Consider the following 20,623-nt stretch of genomic DNA (forward strand, 5'->3'; position numbering starts at 1 on the left):
GCACATTATAAGAGATTAACCAAACAATGGCTTGAATTTGTAACCCTCCATAAATGGCACGTTCCTTTGCAAGTGTTGCTGCACCCACCAGAATAAAACAGGGCCGTATTTAAAACCAAAGTAGTGGTAGAGTTTTACCAAGCTATTATTAAAAAAAATCTGCTTTATTTAATAATAACTTGTTAATAACCACCTGGCTTTTTTAAATTTCTTATAATACTTGACTACATCAAAAACTATTAAAATATTTCAAGTATTTTAGACAAAAAGAAAGTAAATAATCCGGCCCTGTTAAAAACGGACCTGTTTCCTTGGTTTCTGGGTCCGGGTGGGTTCCACTAATTTATGATTTGTTTACACTCTGGTTTACTCTTAACAATACCGCATTTAACTTAAAAGTAATAAAATTTTTAGTAGGTCTTAGCAAAATGATATTAGAGTACGCTTGCGAACACATTTTGTGCTGCGCACTCATGGTGTTCATAAGCGAATAACCATTTATAAAAATATTTGACAATTTTTGACTAGTTGTTGTATTATTACTGATGTTAATTCAATCTCAAAAAAATTGATGCCAATCTGCAATTTTAAAAATTTATTTGGTATACCAAATGTAAAGATAATTGGAAATGTAAAATATCACAAATATACTGATATTGCTGACGATTTGAAAAACTACACCATTGTCAAAGGCTACTTTAGTCAATCAGAGTAAAAACATGTGAAAAAAATTTACTAGTGGCTACAATTTTTTTTATAAGAAAGCAAGAAAATAAAGAAATAAAAACTAAATCAAAGATAAAAGTAAAGAAAGTAAAAATTCGACAAAGAGAAAAAAAAGTAGTTAAAAAAGAAACCTTAATTAATGAAAGAGAAAGATAGATAAAACTCTAAAGCGTTAATAGATGTTTAAAAAAAACTAAAAGAAAAAAATATGTAAAATGCCGGACGAAAAAAATTTATTTAAATAAAATAAGCGAATTGCAAAAGAGTTTTTAAATTTGTTTTAAACAAAAAAAACTACAATGTAACTTTTTATGTATTAAAATTATGAAAATCTGCTCTGAAGTATACACCATCAAAGAGGGATTGAGATTTATTTTTGATTCCTTAGTTTTACTTTAAAATTCTCCCCTTATTTCTCTACCTGTCGTTTTTTTAATTTCACCTGATCACTTTAAATGGGACTTGAAATGCCCTACAGCAGAGTTAGCCCCCCCAATCTTTGGATAAGCAGTGTAAATAAAGGAATCGTTGTTTGTAATTCCCATATGTCTGGAATAACAACACCTAACGGTCGAATTGAGACGTTGGAATTCTCAGTGGCTGGAAAAGCTCTATCGATTGTGGAGTTTTTAAAGTTTGAACTTTTGTTGGGATGGAGAAAGTGTATTAAGAAGCGAAGGAGGCGGCGCGGCCGGTAAGCAAGCAGGAGCGACTTGCAGATGAGCGCTCGGAGGTCGGCAGAGATTACACGTGAATTATGGCACAAAGATATCTAATTGTAGCTTGGGGCCGCGAGGGGCGAGACTTGACCCCAGCCGGGCGTCTTGCTTTCCTCACAGACCATTTACCGGCTCACTACATTTGCCGAGGCTCATTATTAACACCGCCGAAGCTAAGTCAACGTTTGCTGAGGTGCGCTGCTTACTAATTTCAATAGATTAACCGCGCACATTTAACCCATTCGCCTAAATCGAGTTATTTGTAATTAACTAGCTTCCACTTGGAGGAGGAGGAAGAGGAGGAGGGCCCACCCCAGATCATCCGACCGGCGGCGACGCCGCAGTTTAATACCGAATACTCGATTATTGGAAATTGCACAAAAATTATTACTACACATTGTCACAACTTTGAAAAACAAACAATAAAATCCTCGTATAGAGAGCCTATTAGCCTCTTAAATTTGTAGAGACTACGATGGCTTTCCTTTAGTTACTTTACGGTTATGTCGTAGATGCGGCGCAAGGAACATGCTGCTGGCTCATTACATATCTGAATAACTGAACCGTGCCTGGGTAATGTTATTTTTATACGACATAAAGTAGTAACGACATGTTGGAGACACAATAAGCGTAGAGTGTGCCCCAATATCGACTGCTTCAGCTTTACCCGAGCTGTTTTCTTCGAAAGACAATTTAGAGATAAGCATTTTAATTACAGGCATTAATTAAAAACGTGGCTATTTGTGCAAGCATCACATCCGGATGCGCAACAAACCCTATATTGGATGAAAAGCTTTACAAAACGGACAATTTTAAATTAACTATTTTAATTTATACTAAATCAAAAATGGCTATGCATGATATGTTTTAAAAACAACTTACGAGTATAGTACAGACTTTATTTTTCTATTTTTGTTATCAATCATTTATGATACCAAGTCGAAAACATAAAAAAATAATGCAAAATAATGTCAAATAATCTGTTATAATACCACGAGTTGTCAAAAATTGGTCATTGGCTTGTGAAAATCATGAGTGCACAGCACTTTTTTCTTCCAAAAATATTTTTTTTTTCAAAAACATAGTTAAACCTCTTACTGTGTATGATTACTTTTTCAAAAATATTGATTAAAAATAAGACATAGTACTTAGAAAATAGTAACAACTATTTTACACACTATTTATTGAATATTTCGAAAGTGAAATAAAATACTCAAAGAAAGAAATTTCTATCCTACAATTTGAGGAAGCCAAACTTAAGTTTCTCTTTTGGTGTTAAAAAAACTACATTTTCTATTTATCTCATTAAAATTCTAAGTGAAAATTCGCAAAAAATCAATAATTTAGCTCATTTCGTCTACATCAGAAATGAGAATACTGTAAATTTCTTCTTCTAAATCCGGTTTAAAAAAAATCACAAAGACAAAATTAAAACCAATTTCAAATAGAGCTTTGATATTTAAGTGACTATTGAATTTATCTCTCTTTTTTCAAATGTTAACCAATAAAGTAGCAAATATTTACTTTCGTATCCTAACAACAGCAAATTCAAGCAAATATTCCACTCATAGTAAAATATAACTGGATATTGTACTCAATGAAATCATGTGTAACGCAAATTTGGCATTTGGTTTATTGAATTGTCTGTTGAATATAATTCGTAAGATTGTAGGATATTCATGGTCATTATACTTGCAAACAGTTCAAAAAATATTCGACAATTTGTGACTAATCGTTGTATAACTGAATATTTTTATTTATGGTCACTACGCTTGCAAACACCATTTGTGCTGCGCACTCATGGTGTTCATAAGCGAATGACTACTTATAAAAATATTCGAGAATTTTTGACTACTCGTATTATAGCTCATTTTAACACAAATGTAGTTTTTTTTTAAATTACTACTACCACGTTTATTTCTCAACCAAACTTTCAAACTTTCACTATTTCAAAATTTCAAATAAATACCCTCAATTGAGGAGTTTACTTTGCTTTATTTTTCTTAATTAAGTAGTTAATGCTGTGAACCAAGAATTAGGGTCTTATTTTGTATAAAAGCGCCTGCTTGCATACACAAAAATTTAATCTGGGCAAATGAAAGTTTCGATAAAGACTTAATAAGGATAAAAATTACTTTGCAAGACATGCTGATTAAACAGCAATCAGCCAGCCAAACACTTGCTGCTCACTTGAGATGGATCGACCTTTTCTGTGGCAATGGATGGCTCATATCTCGAGGGCTTGCTTTAAAAAGTCGAAAGAAAACAGCGCGATCCTTTTAAAGGCTCCCATAATGCGAATAGACCTTCTTAAGAGGATCGCCGGATGTCTCAATTCCCTCTTAAAAAAGGGGAGATTGTTATCACGTCTTCTAATTTACTTATTCTCTCTTTAAGATCTATTTACAACAATAGAATTGTTTGCAATAAGAAAAAAAACGGGAAATTATGTTTTTCTCGCTGCAATCATAATTGAATGGAGGAGGAGGTCACGATAACATTTCACGAGTCATTAATTGTTTTTTTCAAGACAGTTGGGTGTTTGTCATGAGGAAAATTGTCATTGATGGTTTGCTGAAAAATACAATAGGCGGCGTTTTGCTCGTTCTCCTCACTTGGCCCGTATAAATCAAGCGAGGACAGCATGTTGTAACAAGAGGGCAAAAATTATGTTTCGTGTGAGGTAACAACCTATTCGTTTTGAGAATCGTTTACATTTGCTGTTTATGTGAGGCTTTTAGAGATGAAGCTCGTCCCTAAGCTCGTCACCTTCATATCATATTCTCAAGTGTTTACGTGCCAACTCCCGGAGCAACTAAGAAGATGCTACATTTTTATTTTTATCTGCCCTTCTGGCGCATGAATATTTAACAAGCAAGCCGACTTAATCTGTGTCAAGGGAACACAGAAAGTAGCCAATATGAGTTCCTTAGCGCTCGCTTCACACTTGTGCTTCCCGCAATATGCCGCCGACGCTGAATTAAGACGCAAATGATTTTTGATTTATTAAAATGCCTTCCAACTTAAGCAAAATCTTACAATGGAGGGGATCCAAACATTGCTTTTTTACTAAAAAAATGTCCAACATTCACAAACACAAATTTAATTCAGTGTATGCTTTAAAAACGAAAAAAAAACTTAAATGGCACAGTTAGTAGGATTTGCATCACCCTGCAATATTGAAGTAATTTTGAAGACTTTAGCAAAATGTTAATGAAAAAAAGCATTATTTTCTTGGTTCTGTTTGTTCTCTTTCCCAAAACACCAAACTTTCAGTCTCATTCTTTCTGAGAATGACCACTGTGGTCGAAACACGTGTCGTGTTTTGGATTTGGAGAAAAAATGAGTTTGACATTTCTAATATTTAAACACACTGCTGTAACTGCCGTGTATGGTTGGCTTTATTATGGATATTTTGTACCACGTCAAGATTTTAATTTTGATGTGGAAAGAAAATGCAATATATTTGTGGTTATGTACAGGCGGCAAGCACAAAAGCGAGGAACAGGTGAATCGTGTGATATACAAAGATTCCTTTAAAGAAGCGCAATAAAAATACAATGAACCGGTGGGAACTGCGGATTCTTTCGGCTTCTTTTACTCATTCTGACATAAAGGAACGTTTAAGAGGGGATTGCTTAATTAAATTATCAGCTGATATTTAAAACAGCTCTCGGTTTTCGTGCAAACACTTGATCTCAACCGTTCAGATCGTTTTCATTTGATTATATTCATTGTTTTAAAAATTAATTTCAGCCAGATTTTATTAAAATTGCTTGTAATAAAGAGGGGATTTTTACCATTAACTAAGCTAATTTTCACATCGAATCAAATACAAAAAATATTGAATAATGTAATATGAATGATGTATCCGCTAACAGTTCCAAACGTACCAATGTCGCGTTAAGCCTTGTGGTTTTTCTGGGCGTAAAAAGGCAAAGTCTGGCAAGTTAAGTCTTTCTGATCCCGTCTAAGAGGGATGAACGTGATCCCATTATGCTCCTTAAGAAAGCCGATCCCTTGTGAAGTCGACACCCTTGCCGTAACGACTCTCCTCGTACACGGATATTAAGATCCGCCTTTGTCATCAAAGCGCGCATTCACGCCATCATCGTATCGACACCACTTGACATGTGTAAACTTTACAAACTTGAAATTATCCGCTCCCGGGCGGAGATAAAACGCCTGAAATATGCGCCTCCAATATCCATTAATCTATCATACATCGTGACGTCCAGACAGGTGAAATAAAAGCTTGAGAATTTACGGTACTTGCAAACTATTGGCAATGTAACAATTAGAAAAATATAATATGTATGTCGTGGTAAAAAACCTTAGATTAATAATTAGTCATCTAAAGCTTGAAATGACAGTTATAACTTCCAAAACAGCTAAAGCGACCGGTTCTCTACAGGGAAATATGCAAACTTGAGGAAAAGATCGAACTTTTTTCTTCTTGAGGTGACAAATATAGAATTTGCATTTAAATAGGGTATTTCCATCTGTGATATGCGCATTTCAGCCCCTTCAGACCCACGTTGACAAACACTTTTGTGCTGCTTATCAAATTAACTTAAATAATTGATAAAAAAGCACAAACAGCTCGTTACCATTTCTTATAATAGATACTTAATGAACATTTTTGTTAACGAGAGTGATTAATTAACATTAGTTTACACAATATTTGTTTTCTTTAATTTTTAAGGTGTCCCTGAATAATTTATGTTGATGATGAAAATGTAAATTGTCTTTTTGTCACTTCTAGCTTTTAAGATTGGTACTTAATTTGAGCCATGTTTGAAAAGGAATTGCAAGATTCTATCAATTTTTTACTTTTAAAAAACTTAACTTTAAAGCTTTTTTTGATTTGAAAAAACTAAAAAAATGTCCCAGTAAGTTTTATATCGTTTCTTTATGACAGTCCACATACAATGTCGCGAAGTTTAAATTGAATGGTGTTAAATAAACGTGTTTTTAAAACTTCTACTTTTGTTTATTTTCTAATAGGACGAGGGTTTAAATTTAACATTTTAGAATTACGACATTTTGTTTGTGAAAATTTTGTTACTAGAATTTCCGGAACAGTTAGTAAGAGATAATTCTGTAACTATTAGTCGTAACAGTAATTATGAGGCATAATTGCAAAATTGGACAATCTATTCCCTAGATAATTTTTACACCATCAGAATGTTTTGGATTTCAACCTATCTACTCACTGCAGATTAAAATATTGATATATCAATAGTAATTATCAACAAATTTTTGTTTTAATATCTATGCCAGTGGTGGTGGGCAAACTTTCTTCATAGGGGGCCAGAAAGTTTAAGAAATTTCAGAGGTGGGCCAGAATTATAGTAAAAATACATTTTGTTTTGAAATCTGTTAATTATATAAAATAAACATTCATTACAGTATTACACACTTTTACAAATGGTAGTAACAAATTACAATTTGACTTTTATCGAAGGCCTTGCCATGGTAGGTGTTCCTTACATATGCATCTATTGTTCTACTTTATACTGCTGGAGTCCAGCAGCTGGACCATCAAAATATAATTATCACGGGTCATATATTTAGAAGGACCATCGACGGGCCGAATTAAATCCTTTCGCGGGCCGTACTTTGCCCATCACTGATCCATACCATTCTGACTTTGATATCAAAAAGTACGTAGGTAGATAGCTAGAGTAAATCTAATAACAATAACTTTTTTAAATATTTTATCTTGTTTCTGCTTTTTTCTTTCTTCTCAAAATTCAATTTTTTTTTCTTCTCTAAATTCAATTTTTTTTTCGTAATCGATACGTAGCCTTAATATAATTCGTACATCAGTAAAAAGAAAATATTTTAGGATTTTTATTGTAAATGTTGTTTATTAATAAAAAAAAATAGAAATCTTTGAACAGACATGGGCAATTCTTGAAAGATTAACTTTTTAAAGAAATTTTTTCCACACATATAAACTATTGTGATTTACTCTGCAAACAGTTGCTATAAGGATCGTTAGAAGCAAAAAATGGATTTATCGAAAATAACAAAACAAACAAAAATAATATTCTGCCTCACAAATGTTGTTACCAAAACTTTATTTATTTTTATTTATTGAAATAAATTGTATTTTTAGGTATTTATTTAATAATATAAATTTTTAAAAGAGGACTTTTTTAAAATTTCAAAATTAAACAATTATAATGCAACTTTTTTGCAGCATTTTTTAATGCATCTTTGCAAAATAAAAAGTAAATGAAATGACTCTTTTAAGCAATTTTTACGAATTTAGTATAGGTATTATAAAGAAAGATTTTGCCTTTGTTGTCTCAAAAAATATAATAAGATAAAGTTATTAAAATATAAACATCGAAAAATCATTGTTGGATTTGCATAATACAAAAAAATACATTTTTTTCTATAGCAGATGTTAAACTATTTCTTTATCAACTCTTTTGAGTAGATAAAGTAGCACTTTAACCGCAAGGGTAGATAAAGTAACACTTTAACAGCAAGGGTAGATAAAATCTTTTAACTTATTTTATTTATTTAAATTTACAAATTTTATCATCCACGAGGTGGAATAAAGCATCCGATTTTCACGCAAACGAGTTGAATACAACATTTTATTCTTTGAATTAAACTCAACAAGCCTTAAACTTGCTTTAAATTTGTTAAAAATAATCTGACGTTTCGTATTGAGAAATGCCAAAAATTGCATTTTCTTTTAAAATTTAATTTTTTCTCTTAAACTTTAAGTCCTGCCATAGAAAAAAATGTTGTATTATACACGACGATAAAGATTGTTTATCTACTCGTGAAATAAGTCCACTCGTGGCTTCATCACTCGTGAACTTAACCTTTTCACAATCTCTTTATCGTCTTGTATAATAAAGAACTAAAAACATGGTAGATTTTGTAAGCCAAGAAATTAGAAAACAGTAAAAAAATCGATGATTTGGTGATTACAGATATACTCGTATTGTGTTTTTTTCTAGAAAGAAACATCTTAAAACTGCCATTTCGACCAAAAAAACTTAATTTCACGAAGCTAACAGAGTTTAGGAAATTATGAAGAAAAGTGGTTGCTAAGAATTAAGGTTACTATCTTTATCCTAATTTAAAAAAGCTATTACGTAAATATGTAGTGAAAACTATTACTTATTAATGATTATTTTAAAGGGTTAAAAATATGTTTAAAGAGATCTGTTATTTCGTCAAAATAAATAGCATATATGTTAAAGGGAAATGTGTCTGTCTCTTTTTTAAATTAACATAAATCACATTAGACCTCTCCTCGTAAAAAAAGAATTTTTTTTTATTAATTTACAGGAACTATAATCTTCATTTGATTTAATAAATCGTCGGTGGCAACAATAATTGCGGCGCTGCAGACTACAGTGGTCAAGCTTTTAAAACGCTTTTATCTGATGCATTATTTATTAAAATTTCAGAATAATTAACAATACTGTTTGCTTTTATTTAATTCTGTAATGTTAGGGTGTATGTAAATTTCTGCAAGTGTCATTGATTGAAACGGCATTTTTGAAATAAATATCTTTGCTAGTTTTAATGTTTTTCGACAATAACACGAGCAACTCGTTTGGTCGTTAAACCAAACATCATTCTCCACTTACATGCAAAACACATCCGTATGCGCTAATCTGACTCCATTAAGAGTACACAGCCGTACTCTGCAAGACTAATCCGCGTCTAGCTGACCTAACCGTTTTACCCCCGCTTGCTCTTTCTGTCGAGGGAACAAGAGAAACAGATAATTCCTTCCAAGTCTCTAAAACTAATACGAAATGTACATACATTGCTGCAAATCGTCTCAAGTAAAATTAGCCACCATTAGAGTTTTTCGCCGTCTCTAAGTGTTTTTCGTTTTAATAATAAAACTTCAAGGAAAACACTGCTTCCCTCTCGACAATAAAAATATTCCTTCGTAGGTGATGACTCCCACTTTAGTCACATACTGAATAAAACCATAACATTTGCAAGTTAAATGCTATAAACGTCGCACGAAATAAATTCTTTGTTTCATTTTTTCATGTTTTTAAGCGAGATCCCAGACTAGAGTTTCTTATCTCGCAAAGCCCTCCCTGATACCACATATCAACATCACATTACGTTATCCTCTAGACACTGCAATCACATCAAAGCAGAATAAAGTTGTTTATGGACGTCTATAGTGGAGCTCTCGACGACGTTTAAGGGCCAGATAATTGTTAATGTGGCGGCGATCATTAACTCGAGATTGAACGGCTCTCAAATAAATTGCCAATTTATGGAATTATTTCGATTCGAAATTTTCTAATAGAAGGGAACTTGTGCAATAGCAATATCGTCAACTTTATCTTTTCCCAACTATGTAGTCAGCTTCTAAATATAGCTAGGAATATTAGTGCTAGAGTTCTATGCACATGCATTCATCAGGTCCAAGAAATTTGTTTCTATTGAAGTGAGCAGTTAGTGATAAGGAAACCTTTGGTTTGTTTCTGCAAGTGGCCTCTTTGTATAAGTGATGGTGACGACGGCGGCGACGACGGCGGTTGCTTTCCAATAAGGAACACCTGCAAACTTGGTCTATGAATACCTATGTCGGCTTCCTTCACAATGAAAATGCACATGCCGGACCCCGTCAATAGTGAACACATGCATGTGACTCGAGATTCAAAGGCGAATGTAATTATGTATCGTACATTATATTAAATAAGCGACACAGTAAGGGAGAGAGAGAGATAGCGCAAGCGAATTCTACATCCACCGAATAATTTTATTAGGACGGAATGACGCTCAAGATGAACGGATAAACCGATGGCCGGGAAGGGTTAGACAAACCGGAAAACCTTAAATTCGTACGTGATTTGGACCGTTGGCTTGCAAATAAAATAATGGACTATACAGGATTTGCTGCTCTTTCTAGGATTGCACTTAAAAATTGTAAATCAGAAAACATAATGATGGTTTCAAGAAAATATTTCTACCAAAATTTAACCTCGGTATTTTTTTGTATTTTTTTGTAATGTCTTAAAATTTTTATATAATATTAATTATTGAGAGGAAAAAATGACGAGAATTAAGAGTAGAATTCATTAACACATTTATTGAGAAAAAAGGAAATAAAATAGTATTAACAACATACATACTATGATTACTTTTTAAAGAAAAACTGTGATTTAAAGTCTACAGTTGAATAAAATTTGATAATTACCTTTTTTAAATACACTTTTCCAGTAAAGGAAATTACAAAACACAAAAACAAAAAATGTTTTTAAAAATTCATTTTCAAAAATCCATCACATTGTTTTATAAAAATTTATATTTACTTTGTCCAATCATATTATGTATCAGATTCACACAGCGTGAAGTTCTCAATACGGTGTTAGAACTAAAAGTACAAATTTAATTTTTTACTTTGTTATACACACTGAACAAACAATATGGAACATAGCGTTTTTTATTTAAACTATGTACCAATTACTACTACTATACCGTGCGATCAAAAAGAAATAGAGTAGGCGGTGATTAAACTCCTTCAGATGGCAATCCTGATTTTTGACATCAAATGTCAACGGAAACTTTGACAAGTTTGAGTTTTAATCATTTTGAGTGAAATAATGTTTACTTTTGAGCGGAAAATTTTTATTATTGCATGTTATTACAAAAAGACGAAAACGGTAAATGGTCATTTTTATTTACAATTTGTGTAATTTATTTATTTGATCGCACGGTACTAACTATGTACTAATTATTTGAAAAACAAATGAATAAATAATAAAATACTAAACACAAGAGTGTGCTTATTTATTTTTCCATGAAACAAGTTACTATTTTTTTTTTATTTTTTAGATCCGCAAATAGTTATTTAATGAACTAATTTGTTAAAAAACGCGATTAACAATAATCAATACCGTTTAAAGCATGAACTAACGATAGCTTGTGAATACCTTTAATAGTTGAGATTAACAATGAATTGATTACGTTGACCGCTAACTCTTTTATTCTGGCGACAAATGATATACTATTTTCCCGACTATTTGTTGCTGAAGCAGATGAGTCCACAAAATAAGTACGTATTTTAAACAACATTTTTTTTGAAAACATATTTACACCTCTTATTATTTATGATTAACGTCATCAGAGCAAATATTTTTCGAAAATATTGAGCTTCGTATTTTAATCACCATGCCACCATAAGAACCAGATTGGTTTTTCGTCCGTAACAATTGTATTTTAGGTAGTAGTAGCCAAAATAACCATTTTGTGTACTATTTTATTGGGAATTCGGGGGAGTGCGTAAAGTAGCTATTATTATTGGAAGCGTACACAAAAAAACTTATTTAATGACAACATACTATTAATTTTTTTTTCAAGAAGACTGTGATTTAAAGCTTGAATTAATTACTTTTTTGGGGTAATGAATAATGAAAAACGCATTACTTTTGGTATTGCTTTTATTTATCGTACAATTTTTTGTAAACGCAATTAAAATAGATTCAAATAAACACTATCATCTTAAAGTTCAATTTTTAATGTAACAAAAGCACACTAATACAAACGAAATACTTCAAAGCTCAAAAGCAATTAACTACCTTTCAAACTCTAAAAAATTTACTTGTTAATTGTAGAAACTAAAATATTACAATCTTAGTAAACGCTGTTTTCTGGTTGCAAAAAATCATTTGAATACTTATTTAAAGTTTAAATTACATATATGCAAATTTCATAAATATATACATGCTTATTCAGAAACAATTTTAAAAATGCATATGCATTTATTAAATGTGCATAATTTCAAAGTTTTTCAGCATGAAATCGCAAAAAAATGTAATTTTACAATTTAGCTTCGTATCAAAAAAAAAAAATAGAGCTTTCAAACAAATTCACTTGCCTTATCCGAATGTTTACACTTTTGATGCAACGTCTATCCCAGCGTTAGAAAATTTGTCAAAAAACGCAATATAAACAAAAGTTTTAAGTTTAAAGTGTGAGGTAATGAAATTCGCTGACATCTTCCACAAAAATGATACAAAACTTTTATCTATACTGTTTCTTTTTGAGCACACTTTTTTAATGTAACTGTTGTTGCTATTTTTAACTCATTTTTTTTAAACAATGTAACAGGCCATATTGAAGAAATTACCTTAAAGATCATCTTTGCTTACACATGTTTTCAAGACTAAGTAATTTGCCCTCTAAAATCAAAAGAAATAGAAAAGTAATGAGAAAAGGTTTAATTTTGAAAAATGTAATTACAAGTAATGTTTTAATATTTACTGTGTCAAATCTATATCAACTTTATAAATATGTAAGTGCTTTTCTTATTATTTCCTAAGACTGCTCTTTGTTTTGAAATCATTTTTGTGTAACTGTTGTTCTATAATTATATGTTTTTGTAATTGAAATAATTTATTAGAACAAACTTTTGCGCCTATAAATTAATCTTGTCTGATAAAAACAAAGTTTTGTTTTAGACAATTTAGAAAGATATTTAATAATATACTGTTTTAACGCTAACAAAAAATTAGTGTATTACTAGTGATACTTTATAAATGCGTATAAATGTTATATTATTGTAAATATTTTTGGTATTAAATATTTAAAATAAATAAAATGATATTTTTAGTGCATATTTTTCAAATTCTAGTAACAAATATCATTCTCAAGTCATAGTAATTTTAAAGTAAAAAAATAAGTTAAGATGTAGTTTTTCCGATAGGCAATTCTTTGTGAATAAATTTGAAGGCAAGAAAGACAACGGCAAACATCTTCATTATTCGTGGTTTCTTTGATGCTAACCCGACTAAATGGCTGCCATATTGTGTTTATTTATTACGTCATTTACGCAGCTATTCTGGCAAAGTCGTGGAATTAAAGATAACAGAGAAGAGCAGTGGGTTTTCGTTCGATTCCGATTGCAGTAGCAGCAGCTTCGAATTAAACAATGTTTACCTAAAATGTGCTAACTGCAATTTCGGCAAGAAATTGCAATGTTTGAATCTAACTATATTAGATGTGGAAACAGTAGTCTCAAGGCGCTGGAATCGAAGTAATGGACCCCCAATGCGAATCAATTCACTGCCTGATTGTTTCCAGCCAGAGCTGTTTAATGGGATAGAGAATCCACGACATCGCGGCTGCACCAGACACAAACGATTTGATAATTTACAGTCTCATACATGCTATTTTAAGGCAATCTAATACATAATTACTAAAGCTTAAGAATTTTCCAATGTCCAGAATTTTACCACCTCAGTAATTCCTCCACTCGAAGTGTCCATGAAGAGTGTGGGCGCGGGCGGCAGCACTTGATAAACTAAACCCATCGATCATCCAATTAGCTCACCGATCAATCATCCGCTGCCATTTACCGCCTGCTCCCCTGCTACACGTTCATCTGTTCATCTGCATACCACACCATTCCACCCCGACCACCCATGTCATTCTTTAATTGTTCGATGATCCTAAAATCTCCATTATCATCTTTTGGAAAATTAAATAAAGGAAATCATCTTTTTTTTCTAAAGCAAGGAGACTTGTCTCAGGTTGACGGTCCTCTTCATCCGCGCCTGAAAGCCGTAAGAGCATTAAAAGGACTCCCCACTTCGACTACTTTAGCGATTCAGCTCTTAAAAGCTTCGAGCTCTCGCAGAACGCACTTCATAATTTATAGTAATTTAACAATGCACGAGAGCAAGAACAAGCTCAAGCATTTTTATGCGGTGTCCGTCGTGAAAGGGGCAATGCCAAATTATTTTTAAAGAGGATTTGCATGATTAAGAGGATTGTTTATTTTTAAAGTGGCTCTGCATTTAAACATAATGGGAGATGTTTTATTTAATACACTACCCAAGGATTACACATTTATAAAAGGATTTTTTACGCCGCTATTTAACTCTGTTAATTAAACTTCAACTAAATAAGATGCAACGATTTTTTTTGCATTATCATTTTTTTCACTCGAGACTCAAGCCTTTGAAAACAAATATCATCTAGTCCATTTTTTTAAACAAATGTCAATGGCAAAATTCCCTTAAAGACCAGATTGTATCACCTTAAAATTTCTTTTTAGAACACCTATATATTAAAATCTCGCTGAATTAGGTTTGAGGTTATATTTCAAATGTTAGAAAAGTTTCCAGTGTAAGCAAATTTTTTACCAAAAGACAAGAAATAAAGGCAATAAGGACACGGAAAAATGCAACTGCTAAACTGGAAAATTTTATTATTTAATGGCTAATATAAATTTTTACTTATTTTCAGAATCTGATTTAAAATTCTCAGACCACCAATCGTCTTCGGAATCTGATTCTACCAGTTAAATTATTATTGAAGGAATATAATAAAATCTGGATCAGTCTTGGAACTTATTGGATGACGTTCTTTTTTAGGAGTTTTTACACAACTAAAATTGTCAAAAAATAGTTGGTTTTTCTGTCTGCATAGGTATATTCACAAAATCGAATCATAGCTGTTTTTCTTCCTGTGTTAGAGTCCAGATCCTTGCTTTCGGAAACTCACTTTTGTACACGATTCTTCTTGAGATAAAACACACTTTTACAATAATTTATTCGAACAATTATTATAATTCAATTAAGCTAGCCTAAGACTGACTCGTTATCGTATTAATTTCTTCAAAAACGGCAGGATCTACAGAAAAAAAACATTTCGTAATAGTTCGATCTGTTTTAAAAGGCCTTTGTTTGGGGCAACGTATTTCCGCCATCCGCAACGTCACAGAAATATTTTTAATACCACCAAATCTACCTTCACCATTTTCTGTTGTACTTTTTTTAATTTAAAAGTAATTGCGGGTTCAGTACTGCAAGCTCCTTTATAACGAAACGGCTGACATAGAATTGACATTTTACGTTGCCGACATAATAACATCAAATAACTAGTGGCTGATACCAGCATGACAACACTTTGACGATTGTTTAAAAAAATAGACTTTATATTAGTATAAAAAGAGTTGTGTTAATCTGTGATATAAAGTTTGGCAAATCATGGATATTTAAAAGAAACAGTAGAGGTCCTAAAATAGACCCTTGCGGGACACCGTGTTCATCGTTAATTTTATTAGATAATTTACCATTAATATATACTAACTTTTTGAAAGCGATTATTCAAGTAGTAGACTAAATTGAATCAATTCTAAAGAAACTAAAAGTTTAGTAAGAGAATTTCTTAATTAGCATGTGCTGAGGTGCAGTATTAAAACCTTTGTTAACCCCATTTAATCCCACGATATGTTTTTTGAAAATTTTATTTTAGTTTTCAATGTTTATGTAATCAATAGTCTCAATAAAACACTAAAAAATTATTCACTGAAATTATTTTCTAATTTTTTTAATTTTTTTATTGTTTAATAAACTGTAAACAAAATGTAATTTACCCTACTACCCGAGTACACAAATAACACAAAACAAAGAAGTTAGGTCCAACGTGCTAACAATATAAACTTGCACATGTTTATATTTTATCACATATTCGTGAATAAGAAACTAGTTTGAAGCTTTACTTAAATGTGGCAAAAATAATGCTAGATCATTCTTTTTTCTTAAACACATTGGCAACACTGAATAATAGCTTGACAGCTATTGATGGTTGCTATTGCCAACTTAATTTTAAAGTCACAGGCCACATTGTTCATTTTTTAAATGAGCATCCAATAAGCGTCGGTTTCAATCACCAATTCGTTTCGTTTACACCGAAATGCAAGGGAATTATCTGCGAAAGATCATTATATCGAATTTCGCAGCCACTGTATCAATCTTAATTAAACAATGAATTGATGTGACTGGTCGATGCCAGTTTGATTCAAAGAAAATAAATTAGTCTTGATCCTGTGGATTGTGACCAGCAAGTTCGAGTTCGAGTCTTTTCATATTCCAATCGTTTCCGGAATTTTTAAAGGGGAAGTGATACCATGCGAGGAGCAGTTATCAAGAGCACTTAAACTTGCTTTTATTGCTCCCTGATAGGTTGTAAAAGGGTTACTGCGAGTGATAATTTACTATACTGCACCTCTGTTAAAACACCACAGCCTAATAAAACGAAATAATTTGATGCAAATACATTTTTCGCATGAAAATATGTGCGAGAATGTGGAAACTGTCTTGGTTGCCAAAGTCTCCAGACGTTGGCTTTTTACACCGCTTTAATTAAATCCCTTTCTGACATCTACCGCGCTGTTGTCACCGCTCTAAACGTAGAGATTTCTACGTGATGCGGTTTCCAAAGTGCAAATTGCCCTCTACAATCTCTGTTCTATTCGCAATTATTTATTTCATTTTAACCTACTTGTCTGTGATCATAATAAGAATTGAGGAAATTAAATCTTTGCACTTTTACGTCTCACATTTGCATTTCCATGAGAAAAATCAAACCTGTTGATGGGTAAGATAAAAAAGGACGGTTTCTTTTGAAGGCGCATTAAAAAAGCGGTTTGGTTAGCGACTGCCTGCAGATCTGTAACACTCCCTCTCAAACATCTTATAAAAAGAGCTGAGAAAATCTGATTCCAAAGGGTGTCAACTACACAAACACTTGATTCACTCCAATCTTGGTGGCATTTTGCCGGATCATCATTTTAAGTCTACTGTATTTTGATCTCGGGTTAATTTACTTTTTGAATTAAAACCGACGGTTCGAATTTGAAGAGAGGGTAAAATATGAGGGCAATGACATCAAATTATTTTTATGGTTGACGAATGAATACCAAAAATTATATCACTAGGTGTTGTAATGTTCAAAAATCGATAAAACCGAGCATTAGGGAAGATAATGCCCACACGTACGAACGAGCCTCTAATGCGTTTTTAATCAAATCTCTCATTACGGCGTATCTTAATTTTTAATGAACAGTCCGGTCCATCCAAGACGAATACATCGAAAACCCTCATTTCCAAGTTGGTTCTCCGCGATAGCCGAAGCAGTGCTAATTTTCTCACTAGAAAATCATGCGCATGCAAACACAGCGAACGCGGTCGCCCAAATAATAACTCTACTCTCCTTGTCGAAGTCTGGTCTTTGTCGCACTCGCTTTCTACTTAATCAATATCCCTCCTTGGGCCCCTCTGCCACCAGTCTTAATTAGGAGTTCAAATCTGTGGTGGACACACTACATAAGGGACGCCAGACCGATGTGCTTCCGACAGACCCCCGACTACAAATTTTTACAATTTAATCTGCATTTTAGAGACTGAGCATTTTTTTCAAGTAGCTACAGCAGTATGTTGGCGTAAATTAGCGAACGCAAGCCCGACTCGGTGTTCGGTAACGCCAAAAATAATTAATTACTTTCGATCGACCCGAATGCCGGCCAATTTTTCAATAAGAAACTGTCAGATCTTCGGAAGACTAACGAACTAGAACCCCAGGATTCTTTTCACGTTGATGCAGGAATGCGAAGTGAGGGTGGATCCCTAGTTACATACCGGGTGATCCGTAACGAGAGTCTTTTCTGATGAAAACGTTGCTAATTCTCACTCACTACATTTACGAGCGTGATCCCGCGGAATCTGCCCGAAACATTCGTTTTGGTAAGAAGGGTTACCGCCAAAGAGGCCCTTACAAAGAAATTAACTTGGTTGTAGGTTTTCACAAAATCAAGTAAATTACACAAAAACTAAGTTGTTAATTATTGTTGCAGATTTGACGGTCGTAGGAAGGCCCTCCACTTCGAGGGCGATGAGCAAGGCAAGTATAATTATCAATTTTTTTCTATATTTGTTTAATAATAAAACTTGACCGTTATTACTGTGAATTAACTTTACGACAGTTTTTCGCTACTTGTAGCTCTCTTGAGGATTTGATTTTTATAACCGATTTCTCGCACGTTTTGTTCAACGTGGAGACGTGACACTCTGGAGGTTTCGTTTTATGGACACGAACACCGACGTATCTAATAATGGTATTTTGTTGTAAAGTGCAGTTTACTTTTTTATATTTTTTAACTTCATCTGTTAGAAAATTAAAATGTTATACCTATTTTCTAAAAAAAGTTTTGCCACTTGTAGTGAATCTTTCCTTACGTAAGGGTTGCTTTTTACTACTTATTTTCCAAATAAAGCAATTTTTATTCTGTTTTTATTACTCTCTGGGTGATCATCAAAATAACGACCACCATAATCCTATCCTTGGGTTATTTAGTGTTGCTAAACAATGTTTAAACCTATAGAAAGAATATAAATATCTATTTGCATAATTGACAAAATTAAGAAAACTTTTCATCAAATATCTAGGTAACAAAATTGTAAATTCTTTCAAGTTTCCACAATTTTTAAAGATATGCCTAAAAAAATTGGAGAATACTATATTTTAGATAGCAAATTTTATACTAGAGAAATATAATATTTTTTATTACACCTGCATCATAATCCCAAATTAAACACGCTGCAGTGTGCGTAATTTGGCCTTTATAACACAAACCCGTCGTGTGTGTTTTAAAGGCTTGCTTATAAACTAGTATTATAATATACTATTAGAATATGCAACATTAAATTATAATAATAAACTCTGTTAATAACTAAAACGATTGTAATTCTCTGAAATTTCTGTAAAGGGACGAAATAATCCGTAAATTGTGTAAGTTGTGGGATATTAGTTACATACATTTTCAATTTTTTAAATACCTGTAATTTAGAAAATTACAATTTTAGAAAAAAATTAATGTATACTTCAGCGCTAAAGTATTCTTTACACTCTAATGGTTATTAATAAACTCCGTATTTATAATGAAAAAACTATTTTTTCCACTACTAGGTGTAAAAGATACCATTATTTAGTTTGTCGAGAGGTGGTGAAGTTGTTTTTCTCGCCTAGTAGTCAATAATCATTTTTATTTTGGACCAAGGGCCATAAGATGTTAAAGCTGGGTAAATGCCGATGTTGGAGGGTATTACATTGATACAAATATTTCTAGAATATTATTATTGAAAACTATTACCATCGTAGGTACTAAGGGAAATATTTCAAGATGAAATTAATGCAAAATTGAATAAAAAAGAGTTGAATTTTCTTATTTAAACTCTCTTATGTCAAAACTGTCAAAACGACAAATGGGTTTATTTCTTGTTAAACTACTATTGCTAGTGAGGCAAATTTTAACACTTTTTTCTTTTTCTTTGCAGTTTTTTTTTTGTTATTTGAACAAATATTCATATTATGAAGTTAGAAAATTTCTTTCATAGTTGCAGAAGTACAAAAATACTAGTTTTTAATTACAACATGTTACGTCAACATGTCCATTAAGTTAGGTTATATTTTTCACCGTTGTATTTCTCGGTCATTAAAATGCTAGTAGTGAAAAAAAATTATATGTATAAAACACGGTAGAGAAGATTTTTATAGCCTCGCATTTATTATTTCCCACGATGCTACGCATTTCGAGACCTAAACAGTTCGGCTATAAAAAAATGTCTTCTCTACCTTCTGATATAATATACTATTGTTGTGTATCAAAAGTATTTGCATTTTGGATGTCCGAATAGGGAATCTCCGAAACTAAGAGGTTTAGCCAAAAACGAGTGATACATTCTGGGGCTCATTTTATGAGAAAATAATATTGGTTAAAACCGCATCCCGCTATCGTCTTTTGTTTTCGACTTACAGACAAAAGTTGACATTATGGCGAAATCTAAAAAAAATTATATCTTCATTATTATAGAAGATACGGATTTGAAATAAAGACATTATACAGGCACTTTTTTACGGGGAATTTAATAATGTAGTCAGTTATTAGTTTAGCCGTAATAAAATAAACTTGTATTTTTTTAAATGGAAATCATAGGAGGCTATGGCAATTTTGAAAAGCTTATTTTTTTCTGATCTAAAAAATACATATTTGTACTTGTTTTAACTCAAAATTAAAAAATCGCCGTTTACTAAGCGTCCACTTCGAAAATAGACTTCAATTATAAACTTGTTTTCTTCCAAAGTATACATCATTATCAATTCTTCTTCTTGGATCTTCTTGGTATGGAAACGATGAACAAAAACACGATTAGCCCGTCACACCAAACTTTTATTTTAATAGCACAACGCGTTTCGACCACAAAGTGGTCATCCTCAGGTGAGAATAAAACTAACTAATTTAACAATGGTAATGCCTTATATACTAATTTTCCGACTTTCACTTTCCCTACCCTCAACTAACGAGTAGAGGGGAGAAAAGGGAATGG

General features: G+C 32.2%; 1 protein-coding gene across 4 annotated transcripts in view; it reads left to right on the forward strand.

Moving 5' to 3' along the window:
- The window catches only part of LOC123015504 (myelin transcription factor 1), a 241,221-nt gene that overhangs the window by 169,711 nt on the left and 50,887 nt on the right, over positions 1-20,623 (forward strand). For all 4 annotated transcript variants that reach the window (XM_044415265.1, XM_044415267.1, XM_044415266.1 and 1 more), the window contains exon 4: positions 18,094-18,140. In XM_044415265.1, coding sequence (XP_044271200.1) covers positions 18,094-18,140 — 47 coding nt within the window. The remainder of the gene's footprint in view (positions 1-18,093; positions 18,141-20,623) is intronic.

This window comes from Tribolium madens, unplaced genomic scaffold (genome assembly GCF_015345945.1).
Source record: "Tribolium madens isolate multiple individuals breed KSU strain unplaced genomic scaffold, Tmad_KSU_1.1 Scaffold_19;HRSCAF=116;Tcas5.2_LG9, whole genome shotgun sequence".
Classification (NCBI taxonomy): domain Eukaryota; kingdom Metazoa; phylum Arthropoda; class Insecta; order Coleoptera; family Tenebrionidae; genus Tribolium; species Tribolium madens.